We start from the raw sequence: 13,286 nt of genomic DNA, 5'->3' as shown, positions 1-13,286 counted from the left end.
TGACATTGTCTAGCATCTGTTTTGAAGATGCTCTTCACTAGTGCATCTGCTTGCTACAGTGCTGTTTGAGATGCTGAAGTTATCTAGCTGGTAGTATGTAGAGGAGGAAGGGTTTAAGCTTTGCTCTTGCTGCCCTGTCTGATTTCATTGTGCCTTTAACTCTACTTTAGGTGATGTGAAAATTGAGAAGCGGATGTTCTTCCTGGAGAACAAGAGACGGCACTGGAGATCCTATGACCGCCTCTCACTTCTCCCACCAGTGCTACTGGAACAGGAATTCTATGAGCAGAAAGTTAAAGAGATGGCAGAGGTGAGTGGGAGGAGCTGCTTTGATCTCAAGGCAAATGATTTCAGCTACTGCAGAGGTCTTGGCTTGAAGCATGGAAATTTCTCTTTTGGAAGTCAAATGCTGAACAAAATGTTGAATAACTGATGGCTTTTGACTCTTAACTATTAACACTTTGGAAAATGAGTTACTTGAGGGGGAAAGCCAAGCAAGGAATTCTGTATTTACTTAATATTTACCTGTCACTTTTGTGGCTGAAAAGCTTCTATGTATCTGCTAATACTGATCTGTAGTCTATGATAAAACACCTTTCTGGGCTTTTTTTTCCCCGTACATTAATGAATTCTTTCCTGTAATAAGTAGTAGTTGCCTCTTCTGCTTTTAGGATTGTAATTACTGCTCAGAGTTGGTGGTTAATAACCACTAGGCTCAAAGCAGACCAGCCACTCATGGCAGACCAGCTGATGTTCCTTGAGGCTTTCTCTGGAGAGACCTATTGAGTGGGAGCTTGCCTGCCCATGGAAACCTGAACTAATGGCCCTCCATAATCCAGAACTTGGTTCTTTGTTTTGCTGCCTTTACTTCTGCAGTCTATTTTAGCTGAATTGTAAATAGCTTAATGGATTGGAAGGCCAGACTGAATGATATTGTAGGCAGATGGTGTGCCTTTTATGGTGGCTTGTAAATCTTGAGATAATGTGAAATGTTTAGAGGATGGAATTTGGTTTATCCATTCTACAAATACAGATGCATATATTTCTCTTACAGCATGCGGACTTTCTTCTTGCTCTGCAGATGAACGAGGAACAGTATCAGAAGGTCAGTATTGACAGTGTGGTTCCCAGAGTTCAGTTTATGTATAGAGACTATTTTGCACTTACTACTTTGCTGACTTCTGGCATAGAGTTTGTTTTCTGAAGGGCTGCATTTGCACTATGCTACTTTTTGCTGAGCTGGCAGAACCTACATAGTATGTGTTGGCTGGCTTTTCTAAAAGGTAGACGAGAGCTGAGTCCAGCAAGGCAGTATTGATGTATGCAATGATCTGTCAGCTGTTGCTTGTATCTTTACTGGCCAGAACAAAAACTGTGATAGAATTGTAGCAGTTTTGCTCTTACTAGCCACATTATGGCTGTTTAAAACAGGTTTGCTGTTCTTGGAGCGCTGCCAGTGGAAAGGCCTTTCTCCTTTGCAGAAAGGACTATTTAAAAAAAAAAAAGACTGAAAAGTAAGCCTTTCCCTTTAAATGAAGAGAAGGATATGAGTTCAGCAGCTGAGGGTTACCCTTCCCTTTCTCAATGCCTATTTTTCTTCTGACTTTGGAGATGTCAGTGTTGTGAAGAAGCAGGCATACTTGCTCTTAATGACAAGCTTCTGTCTCTGCAGTGAAGAAGTCAAGGCAGGCTCTCGAGACAAATTGGTAAATCTTCCTTTAGAAGGCAACAGATCTAATCTTGTTTTTTCCCTACGTGAATTGTGCATATTCTCTGCTGCTTCCTTGCAAGCACAGTTTCCCTAACCCAAGATAGTTCTCTGCCTGTGAGCTGAGAATTAGCCAAACACGATGTGTTCTTCAGGGGGCTGGGGGGAAGAGGGAGAGGAGAGGGGAATCTATCATGGAGAACATGTACATGTTAAGTTACTTAAAACTGAGTTTCTGGGTTTGCTTTCTCATGGTGAGCTTCAACCACAAAGAAGATATCTAATAGAATAATGTATATCTGTAGCTCACTTGTTTTTCTTATAATTAATGCTCACTTTTTAAATGAATTAGTTGTATGTACCCACATCATTGCATTCTTATTTTCAGCAGAGCGTGTTGGTATCTTGCTTTAGCTATTGATTTTTTTTTTTTTTTTTTTTTGATGCTGTTAATACCCGTTTATGGCTGCAGGATGGTCAGATGATAGAGTGCCGCTGCTGTTATGGGGAGTTTGCATTTGAAGAGCTAACGCAGTGTGCAGATGGTCACTTGTTCTGCAAGGAGTGCCTAATTAAATATGCTCAGGAGGCAGTCTTTGGCTCTGGGAAGGTAAGGGTTTCCCACCTGAAAACAGGGAAATGAGTAGATAGCTGTTGGAAGATTATATTGCTATTTGCAGAGCGTTGTTGCTGAAACCAGATGTAACTGCACTTCCTAGGAAGTATTTGAATGGAATAGAGTCCCAAAATCCAAATCTGACAAGTCTGTCTCACCATCAAATGATTAGCTAAGAGCTTCACAATGAGGTCTTTGAATAGGATTTTTGTCTTGCTGACCTCTAACTTGCTCCATTCTTACCAACTTTTAATGGATTATTAGGAAAATGTTTTACAATGTTCATAGTAACAACTTGCACTTGTTTGGTTTTGATTTACTAATTAATAAACCAATTCTGTGCTTTCTGTGAATGGTATCTGTACAGAGAAAAGTGCTTATCTCTGATTGGGCCAGTCTCTTCCTAGCTAAAGGCTTGTTCTTCATAAATTCCTTGTGATCTCAACTTAATTTGGGGATCAGTTCCTCTGCAAGACTACTAACCTTCTCAGTCTCTGATAAAAATGCTGATGCTGATGATCACTAGGACATGATTACTGGAGCTGGTCCAGATGGTAAGGAGCAGTAGTTAGCAGTTATTCTGATACTTAGCTGTAAGGAGCAGTAGTTAGCAGTTATTCTGATACTTAGCTGAGCTATAAACGAGTTATTAACCTGCTGTGAGGTATGTGTGCTCCTTGGCCTTGAGCTATGATGATCAAACTTCAGGGTAATTTGGGGGGGATACTCTAGGATCTGTATTTCATGTAATCCTATAAACTGACAGCTGCACTTAATAAGAGTGTATCACCAAGAACAGAATATGCTGTTTGTGATCATGGTGCAGCTCTCAGAACGTGCAGTGGTAACAGGCTGCTTTGTGGTCACAGAGGCTTTGGAGCAAGTAAACTGTAATCCCAGCTATCAGCTTCATGCCCAGTGCTTGTCTGAGGCCTGATTTAGCTGATTAACTAGCGTTGTTCGTATCATAGCAAGCCCCTACTCTGTTCTCTGGCAGTCATCTGCTGATTTAAGCTCTCTTCTCTATAAGCAAAGCTCTGACTGTATTTGGAAAAGATCAGGGTACTGAGTAGTCTTGTTTGTCACTAGAAGTACACTGAAACTGAGTGCTCTCCTTCCAATTGTAGTCAGAGCTCAGCTGCATGGAAGGGAGTTGCACGTGTTCGTTCCCCACCAGCGAGCTGGAGAAGGTGCTTCCAGAGAACATCCTTCGTAAATACTACGAGCGGAAAGCGGAGGAGGAGGTGGCTGCTGCCTGTGCAGATGAGCTTGTCAGGTAAGTCTCTAATGCAGGGTACACAAGTCAGAATGGATGAACTGGAGGAAATCCTGTACTTTGTAGAAAACTGTCCTCCAGAACCCTAAATGTGTGCTGACTATGGGGCAGGTAGCTGTCAGAGCCCCCTTTTAATTTAGGGCTTCTACTTTCCTCTGACTGTTCTTGTTTAACACAGTCTGCCTTCCTTCGACTAGGAACAGATTAAAATTCAGGAAGGCTGACTTCCCTCATCACTTGCCATCCTTGTGCTGATCCTCTAGATTACATGGTCAAAAGCAGTGCTGAGCGTATCATATTTTGATTGCAAACATGGAAGTGATCGAAAAAATATGAGCAAAAAGACCATAGTCGGCAAATCCTTGTGACAGGCGTTTGGCTGGCAGCCTTATTAACAGCCACATAGCTATCTGACTAAATTCACTTTCTGCAAAGATTTGTTTGGCCTTGTGTTTGCTTGGCTTATTAATAGCGTATTTTTCTGGGCTGCAGGTGTCCATTCTGTAATTTTCCAGCTCTACTGGACAATGATGTGAAGCGGTTCAGCTGTCCAAATCCTCGCTGCAGAAAGGTAATTAGGTCACACTTGCCATCACACTTCTCTGGAGAGTTGGGCTGGAGAGCTAGGACAACTAGCTTCCTAGCAGCAGGTGAATGAACATCTGATGTGGCTGCATGGGACTGCAAAGTGCTTGCTGGATACTGTTGATGTTTGGTAAAGTTGTGTGCTGGACTGATTTATTTCAGGGCACTAATACGGACGTGGTGACCCACTTTCATGTGGCAGACTTGGAAGGCATTGGCCAAAAATAAGTCTATAAGTGCCTTATGTTGCTGTTTTGCATGCACAGAAGTGCTTTAGGTGAACAGGGAGCAGGGTGTTTAAAAGGCACAGAAACAAATTGTAATCTGTTATCTAATAAATTCTGGAGAACAAGCTGAAAAAACCCTCATCTGCTATCCTTAGCAGAATTTGGCATGTTGCATTTTTCTCTTGCCATTGTTTGAATACAGATTCAGCTGGTAGTAAATAAAATTTGTTTGGAGAGCTTGCTTAAATATGCCCCTCTGAAGGCTAGAAAATCTTTGTGCTTTTCAAGTTTGCTAATAGCCATAACAGAAGAATCGTCAGGTTCAATGGCTGGGCAGAATGGGGAACTTGCTGCTGCTACTTCTACGTGTTTATTTTTCTGCAGAACAGATGGTACAGAAATGTTTTGCAGTCTCCTGAACGTGTATTTAAAACCTGCTTACATCTGGTGCTAGTGAGTTGAGGCTGACATACTATCAGTGCTTAGCACTAGTACTATGGGGCATCTTGCATAACTTTAGCCACAGCAATGAATTCTCATGCAATGTTCAGAGCTGCCTATCCCTCAGCAGAGATTTCTGTTAATCACAATTTTTTTGAATGCACAGACTGTATGCTTGTAGTTGCCAAAGCTTTGGGTTCTCATTTCGAAGTTATACCACTCTTTGCCTGTATTGAAAAAGTAATAGACTTTGTATAAGAAGTCAAAATTTGTTGTCTGGAGAAATTGAGGTTGCTAGTAGTGAACTTAATATTCTATTATGAGAATTGAATATGCTAGGGGAGAAAGCCATTTTGAAAGATGCACAATTCCCTTTCTGATCTTTAATCTTTAGATACTTTTCACTAACATTAGCGTTTGGGAAAGAACCTTTTCAATTCTGGAGCATCCAGATTTCATGAGCAAGGATGATGGATTGCCGTTAGGTGGCACTGTTGATTCGGGTTTAAATTGTTCTTTTATTCCTTTCTCCATTTTTGCAAAAAAACAAGCTGTTCTCAAAGTGTCAGCACCATAAGAATTTAGACTTAAACAACATGAATGTTTCAATGTGTAAAATTCTTGAAGTGCTTTTTTTTAAAAAAAAAAAGTAAATGTGGCAAGAGGGTCAGTGCTGCAAGTGTTCTCTTCCCTCTGATCTGCTGTTTCATTTCCTTCCTAGGGCGCTGTTTGTTCCCGCTCCCCGGGGATGCAGCATTCCAGTGGGCTGGATTTCTGGTTTCCTGGACAGCTTGTGTTGATTCATTAGCTAAAAATCTGCTGAGTATCTGCTGAGTAGCTTAGTCTAAGAAATCTGAAAGACTTCAGGATTTGAAGTCCGAGATGACAAACTGAGCTAGCAGGACGTTAGTGTCTCATCTCAGCCACTGCAGTGGTCTTTCATATCCATGCTGCTTTGTTTCTTTCCAGAATGAAGAATCACAGTTAACGTTCTTGCTTGCAGGAAGTTGCCTGAAGGGTGGAAAGGACTAATCCAGCCCTTTCCTCTATGGGAACTCCACGGAAGTTGGAAAGGATGCATTGGTTTTCCTAGGAGTGCCTCTGGCAGACTTTGCGGTAGTGATGAGTGATCCTGGAAGGAATTCCTCTCTAGTTGGAAGGACTGTACTTGCACAGCTGAACCAAAAGCGAGGGGAAGTATGAGAAGGGATGGGTCAAAACATGCTTCTCGACCTGCAGTCTAAAAGGGTGGGGAGAGGAGGACCAGATGCTGGTCCTGCTGTATTTCAGTGCTCCATTACCTGGATCCTGTCTTGCTTCTGTAGTTCATGTTGATGTTCTCTGGCTTTCTGTTAAAATTTGCAGAGGTTGATTCACATTTGGATCAGATATGGATGTACTGTAAAATATGTGATGGAAACCAGCTGGAAGCCTTTATTTTGGCTGTGTGTATGGATTGGGCCCAGTAACAGGGGAGCTCTAGGCACACCCAGCTTACTGCTTATGCACTGCGCTTCACAGGGACTGAAACCTGGCTAGCTGTAACCTCTGAACTGGTTGCCAGTTGCCGCCTTTGGTGGCTGAATGGCTTCATGGAGAGCATGTAGATGAGCCTGCACCATCTGTCAGTGCCATTGTGGCTGTGTTGCGTGAAGTTTGGCTCTTAGGTGGCTAGGCCTTGCATCTTAATGTTGCTAACTCTTGCTGGGTGGAGGAGAAGCTTAATTAGCCAAAGAGAGAGGTTGTCCAAGCCACCCTGTGAATGCAGTTTCCTGCATATTTGCAGTCTGAGCATGTGATGGGGGAGAAGCAGCTTTTGCTCAGCTGGCTGACATGGGACCGAGTTTTTGCTCCGTTTTGCTCTCTGGCGAGTCTCGTAGAGTATATCCAGCGGCTGTGTGCACAGCATGAAGATTCCTGACAGCCAGCTTGACCGGCCTTCATCTTGTTGTCCATGGATGGATCTCCTTGTGGAAGTGGAGTTTGAATTTCTCATCCCTAATGATGCATGATTTTCTTCAGTGTATTTGCACATCACAAAAGGTTACCCAAACTAAAGCTGCCAATTCCGGTAAAGCTATGAAAAATGCATTGCATATTGATTTCTTAAGTACTAGGAAGTGACTGTGCGCCTCCATGTGTGTGTGGGGGGGGTTGTTTCCCACCAGAAAAGGAAGTCCTCCTCACTCTCTCTCCCTCCTTCCATCATCCCATGTCGTGCATGAAGACTCGGCTTTTGTTCCGAGGCTGCTCGCTGCCATCCCAGCTGCTGCGGCGGGGCGGGGAGGGAGCTGCTGCCCTCTTTGCAGTCTCGGCACAAAGCGCTGCAGGGCTTCCAGCCAGCCATGAGCTAAGGAGGGGAAAGCTGTCGTTGCCATGGAAATAGGGCACAAAGCTGAGCTGTGCTGTCTCTCTAGGTGCCAGGGAGCTAAAACCCTACACGTTTTGTAGCCAGACTACAACCTGCAGCCGCTTTGCGGGGACTTGCCTTTCCAAGGCTTTGGCTCCTTTGCATAACTTGCAGGAGTGAATTGCTGCCTGCCTCGGCGCTGGCTGGGTGTAAAAAGTGGCTGCTGCTGGCTGCCCAGCACTGAGCTGTGCAGCCCTCTGACCAGGCAGCTGCCGCTCCTGGTGGTGATTACATTGGGCATCCTGTTAAGGAGGCCGGGCTCCGGGAGTGAGTTTGCCTGCTGGGTGTCTGAACTGCTGTCCTGGAAAAATGCGCACTGATGTGCCTGTGTGAGATGGATAAACTCCCTGGCCAAAGCAATCCTTGTGTGTACTTCTAATTTGCAGGATTAAGATGTGCTGTTTTAAGCTTCTTTTTAAGCTGCTGGAGTTTCTTAGGATTGATTTCAAGGTGCTGGCTGTGAACAGATGCACCCAGCTGCCTTTAACCTTAATTTTTCTTTTGGAAGATGAACAGGTTTAAACTTGTATCGAGCTCTGCCTCATAAGCTGTGTCTGAATGTGGCTTTTCCTTAGCAAGGTGCTAACGCTGCATCCACAACGTATGTTAATAAATGTTAGTCATGTTGTATAGCTCACAGCAACTTCAATACGAGTGGCATTTCTTGCTGAAATAACAAATTGTTGCATGATCAACTGGATTTAAAGTTATAAAAGCAGTTAACAGGGCATTCTGCAAGGCCTGTGTGATTGCTGTTCCTGGTGTAATGGAGTGAGCAGCTGTTCCTGGTTCAGAGGTAGATAATGAGGCAGCCCAAGCCACCTATGATCCAGTTAAAGTGTTTGATAGGGTGCAAGGGAGATGTTTGTGTGATCAAATATGCGGCAGCAGTAGCGGATGTGTTTAGGATGACATAAGCCTTCCAAGCATGCCATCCAATGCATGCCCCGGTGCCATGCTGGAGGCTGGCCTGTTGCTGCCCAAAGCCTCCCAAACACCAAGCGCTTTGTAGCGTTAGGCTAAAACTGTATCAAGACTTGTCACTGGCAGGGTGCATGTGCAACTGGGGTGGGGGGAGGGAAAGGGGGAGAGTCATCCTGGTCGGAGAAATTGAGCTTGAGCAGAATGTCCCCGAGCAGGCTGTGCACATGGAGAATTACTTAATTCTCCTTGTTTTGCAACATGTTTTCCCAGCTGCTGAAGTCTCTCAGTCAGCTTCCTGACAGAAGTGCAAACATTTGGAAGGTCCCTCTCATTCTCTGTTCAGCAGTTCTTATCTCTGTTCTTTGTATGCTTTTTCCTTGGAGATATTTATTTGGATTCGATTGTCACTTACAGCTTATCCCTCTGCTTTAGTGGAGAGGAGAGATTTAGATGACAGATGCTTATGGCAAGCCCCTGTAATTTCTATTTCATGACACTAACCTCAGCACCCAACTCCCACGTTTAAATAGGCATCCTGTGTCTATGCGAATGTGGTTTAGCAGAATTTGTTGGGATGAGGAGGAAATGGAAATGTGGTGTGGAAGATCTTGCTGCTTGTCTTACTGGTGGAGCTTGGGAATGGAGTACTTGTATGCTTGCCTCCAGCCTTGTCTGGAGGCCTGTCTGCTTGTCTCATCCAACAGAACAGTTTTGAAGCTGTTAATGTTCACTGCCATCTTCCTCCTCAGCACTGCATGGGTGAAATCTTCTGCTCCGGAGTTTTGAGCTTTCTTTCCCAGCTCAGTGCCTTTGCTGCACCCTTCTTAAATGAGTGGTGCGCATGGGAACACACTCCACTACAGTGCTGCCAAAACCACAACAAATGGCAAGTTTCCGTGTGTCAGCTCGGCTCTGAGGCACTCCGCTGCTGGGCAGGCGATTCATTTTTCTTCCATAAAAGGACATTGAAACTTGTCTGTAGCAGCGGTGCTCTCTGGGCTGCAGTCAGTGAGCAAGGCAAGCGGAGATGCTATCGGCGGCAGCGCTGGCAGTACTGCAGCAGGAGCTCCGGTGGTTTCAGTGTCTGTTTGCAAAGGGATGGGCGGGAGGGAAGGACCAAGGGCGAAGGTGGGGTTGAGGTGATTGTAGGCTGCAGATAACACCCCCATTCGACTTTCCTGCCAAGTGCTAAAGAAAGAGATAACAGGAGGGTGCTCCCAATACAGCAAAGCCTTAAAAGTACAATCCCATGTAGGAAGAGTGTGCGTGTGCTAAACCATGTGATGTGTCCTATTGAGGTGTGTAGGGTCAAAGTTGTATGGGGAGGGCTGAGAGTCAGGAGATCTTCCCATGAGGAGTGCTGAGAGTCAGGAGATCTCATTCCAGGCTTTCTGCTAGGCAGCTGCTTACCTTTCCTGAGGGCATGAGGAAAGGCCCCGTTCCAAGGAGACTCCTTGAGTCCCAGCTGTACTGTGCACATCTGCTGGTTCTGCTGATGGCTTGCTCCCTCTCTGAAGGAGCACCCAGGAAAATCAGTGAGCAGGAGTGATTGTCACCTTCAGAGCAATTCCTCTAGGATGCTTCTAAGCGTATTCTTGGTCTGGGCCAGGAGCAGCTACAAGTATTGACTGGTGCCAGCAGTAGCTTGCTCCTTAGTGCCACTTACCTGGGAGGAGGTACAGTGGCCATGTCTCCCTGCCTTGACTAGATACCTGCCCTCTTTCCTCCCTGCATGTAGGAATGGGCTGTAGGTGCTGCAAGAATGTCTCATGGGGAAAGCAGGCTGCTGCAGGAGCAGACTGAATTCACTGCTGTGGTGGGATGCAGAGAGCACCAGGGAGCTCAGGTGCTGCTGCTTTTACAAGGTCAAGTCTGTTTATGCAGTGGTATGTGGAAATGCTTTGCTTGATAAATGAGTCTGACAGAGAAAGAGAGAGCAAAGCCCAGCTTGGAAGCGGACCTGAGGAAAGAGGTCAGTTTAAATGGGGTATCTGTCTCCTTGGAGGAGAAAAAAGTTGCTGAAAGCAAGAACTCAAGCAAGTCTCTTTAAAAATAGACCGTGCAAGTCAGTGCAATTCAAGCAACAAAGCTTACTCCTGTGCTTGGTTTCTGCCTTTATATAGCAATATCCATTCAGTGAAAAAGCAGTTCTTCCACTGTTTACTGACCAGTGAATACCTCTTTGTCAGGTCCATAAGAGGTAGTGCTATCTTCCCTTCATAGCTTTGCTCTCTGCTAACGAGAGCTCCGGAGGTAATAAGCTAAGCCTGACTCCATGTGAGATGGAAGCATCGGCCTCTGTTTTGTGACCCAGCAGTCCTGTCTCTCCCTCCCTGGGTTCAGCTTGACACCACTTAGGTGGAAGAGATCTCCAGAGCTGCTGTAATCATGTGGTGATCAGCACAGATGAGTAATAACGGTGTCTTTGGGGATCAGCTGGTGGACTCTGAGGAGCTGGATAAGAGCACTCTGGGTGGGTGGTGCTGGGTGTGAAATGTCCTCGGCTGCTTTGAGTGCAGAGCAGTTGCTGGAGTCAGCCCCTAACCAACTGGAGCTGCTGCTGCTGGAAAAAAGCCTGAAGGGTGTAGTGCTGAGAGCAGAGGCAGGCCTAAGGGCCCACTGCAGCCTGAGACTGGCTGTCAACTTTGCCTTTCTTTTCTAAGATCTCCTGAAAGAGAAAGGGAGGGATGTTATTCCAGTTTCTTCCATTTAAAGCAGGGAACAAATAGAATAACGGATGCGATTACCCTAACATCAAGGAGGAAACACTAAACCTCTATGCAGAGTAGAGTTCTGTGTTGTTTCAGTTGTTTTTTTGTTTTTTGTTGGCTGTATGTATGTGTTTTTCTTTAGCAGTGAAATAACTTAGGTTGTCCATCACTTGCATCAGTCCTCACAAGAGGTAGCAATGCTAGTGAGCTGCCCTGGAACTATTGTGGGAGCTGAATACAGGTGCTTTCCACAGTGGCAGTTGCAAAACCATGGGTGAGCTTAAGACTTAAACTCTGCCCAGTGCTACTTGTGTTTGAAGAGCATCAAAGCAGGGTTAAGGTTTTGCTGCTGCGGTGGGGAGTGGAGGTTGAAAAGGATGGAAAAAGACTGTTCCCAAGCCATTTTAAAAACATTGTTTTGACCTTATTCAAGAAGCTGCATCTTCCTTTTCTTTCCTCCCCCTCACGTTCCTGTCATAGTAATCACTGATCTCTAACCTCAGCTTCATCTGCCACAGCTAACCACTTAAATGCACTTAAAACCAGACTTTCTGCACACACCTTGGCTTGTACCATAGTACTTCCAGGGCAAAGTTACCTTTGGAGGGGCAGGAGTAAGCTGTGAAGGTTTTGAATAGTATTGTCAGGGTAGTTGAGTGTCTCCTCCTTCAGGCTAGACCACAGAGATGGCATAACCTCATATGTAGTTACAGGAGGTATTTTGCTGCTTTTTGTTTTCACATAAACAGATTTGAGCATATGACACAGTCATCAGACTTCCTGGGCTAATACAAGGCTGTTGCAGATGATGTCCATTTTGGAGCCTGTCAGTTGAGTTTGTTTCCTAATTTGGTCACAGTGTGCTTAGTGCTGGCCTGCTTTCCTTTTTTTAGACACTCATCCTTTTGTATCACTGTAGTGGAGGGGAACCTCCAGTTCTTCTTACTTCCTCTGTGCGGAGGAAGTGATACTTGAATGGTGTCTTTGAAAAAGCAGTGCAGTTCTGAACTTGATCTTTTTTCTATTTTTTCTTTTTTGCTTTTACTTCATTCTTTGCCACTCTAATGAGCTCATCTCAATGAGCCTGCTGCTTTTCTATCCATTCTGGGTATTCATTTGAGCTCTTAGTGCTGGAAGGACTCAGTGGAATAAGTCTCTTAGTGCAGCTTCCTCTGTCACTTGAAGTTAAAGAATAAAATTGATAAGCAAGGGATAAGAGATGTGATAAGTCTAGCCTCAGCTAATGGGCAGTGTGTTTTGCATCATACATCATCATTAACAAGAGTTCTGGCACCATTTAGGAAGCTGAAAATGCCAAGCACTCGGAGAAAGTGTGACTGGTCGGCTCTGTGAAATGACCTGTAAAAATGAGCTACGGTCTTGCAAATCTTCAAGAAAATTGGGGAACCACAGCCTCCTTGAAGAGGGCTGCTCTTTAGTATTAGACCAGAATTAGCCCCAGACAAGCTGCCTTTGGCTCCTGGAATGCAGGAGGCGGTCATCAACTGTCAATGTGTCTTTTCAATCAAAGAAACATCTGATAAATACCAAACCTGAAGCCTCCTTTTCTTTCTATGCTGTACTAACCATGAAAAGAGGGAAAAAATGCTTCCAGATGGTCCAGTTGAGGGAACAGCTCTGATGACTTCGTTCATAGCTGTTGGGAGGCTTCTCTGCCTTATAGCGATGGTTAAGCTGTTGTTGGGGGAGCTGATGGTCATTGAAGGACTAGGGGATGCTGGATAACCTGTTCAAATCTGGGACTCTTCTAGGTCCAGAGTATATGTCATAAACAGTTCCAGTAGAGCCTCAGGTCGAAGTGAACCATAAACAGATTGGTTCCTGGCCTTAAAGGTTTAATTGTAGATGAGCAGGTAGGGATTGATCCCAGCAGAGCTTGCTCTGGAGAAATGAAACTTCAGTGGGAGTCATATGCTGGGTGCCTGGTTATTGTTGACCTGATACATGAAAAATGGAAAAATGTGAACATGTGAGGCAGCAAATTTAGAGGGGGAGAGAGAAGGTGAAAACAGAAGGCTTTCTCTGATTTTGTAATCACCTCTATGTGTCATTCTGTATTTGCATATTATCTTCTAATTAGTCTTGACTGACTTGCCCACCATTTCCACCTGAAAGGAGTGATATGTTTTGAAGTATGTGGTTTATAATCTCAGTAGGCCAGTGTTTCTTTTCCTCTTCTTCCCTCTTCTTCTAGTGCCCCCTAAAATGCATTCTCTTATTGCTTTTAACCTTCAAGACTCTCCTTCTGTTCTCACTCTGTTACTACTCTTGCATTATTAATGGGGCTGTAGCAATCCAGCCAGAACACTGACATTACTAATTACTACTTGTAGCAGAGGAATGAGGAGCAAGATAGAAACTGGGTCA

At 44.7% G+C, this 13,286-nt stretch overlaps 1 protein-coding gene across 1 annotated transcript in view; it reads left to right on the top strand.

The window, feature by feature from the left end:
* The window catches only part of RNF216 (ring finger protein 216), an 83,324-nt gene that overhangs the window by 28,388 nt on the left and 41,650 nt on the right, over positions 1–13,286 (top strand). The window contains exons 9-13 of the mRNA XM_062588423.1: positions 171–310; positions 1,055–1,105; positions 2,181–2,318; positions 3,452–3,600; positions 4,093–4,171. Of these exons, the coding sequence (XP_062444407.1) occupies positions 171–310; positions 1,055–1,105; positions 2,181–2,318; positions 3,452–3,600; positions 4,093–4,171 (557 nt within the window). The remainder of the gene's footprint in view (positions 1–170; positions 311–1,054; positions 1,106–2,180; positions 2,319–3,451; positions 3,601–4,092; positions 4,172–13,286) is intronic.

Source organism: Rhea pennata, chromosome 15 (genome assembly GCF_028389875.1).
Source record: "Rhea pennata isolate bPtePen1 chromosome 15, bPtePen1.pri, whole genome shotgun sequence".
Taxonomy (NCBI): Eukaryota; Metazoa; Chordata; class Aves; order Rheiformes; family Rheidae; genus Rhea; species Rhea pennata.
This window is presented reverse-complemented; position numbering and strand designations above follow the sequence as displayed.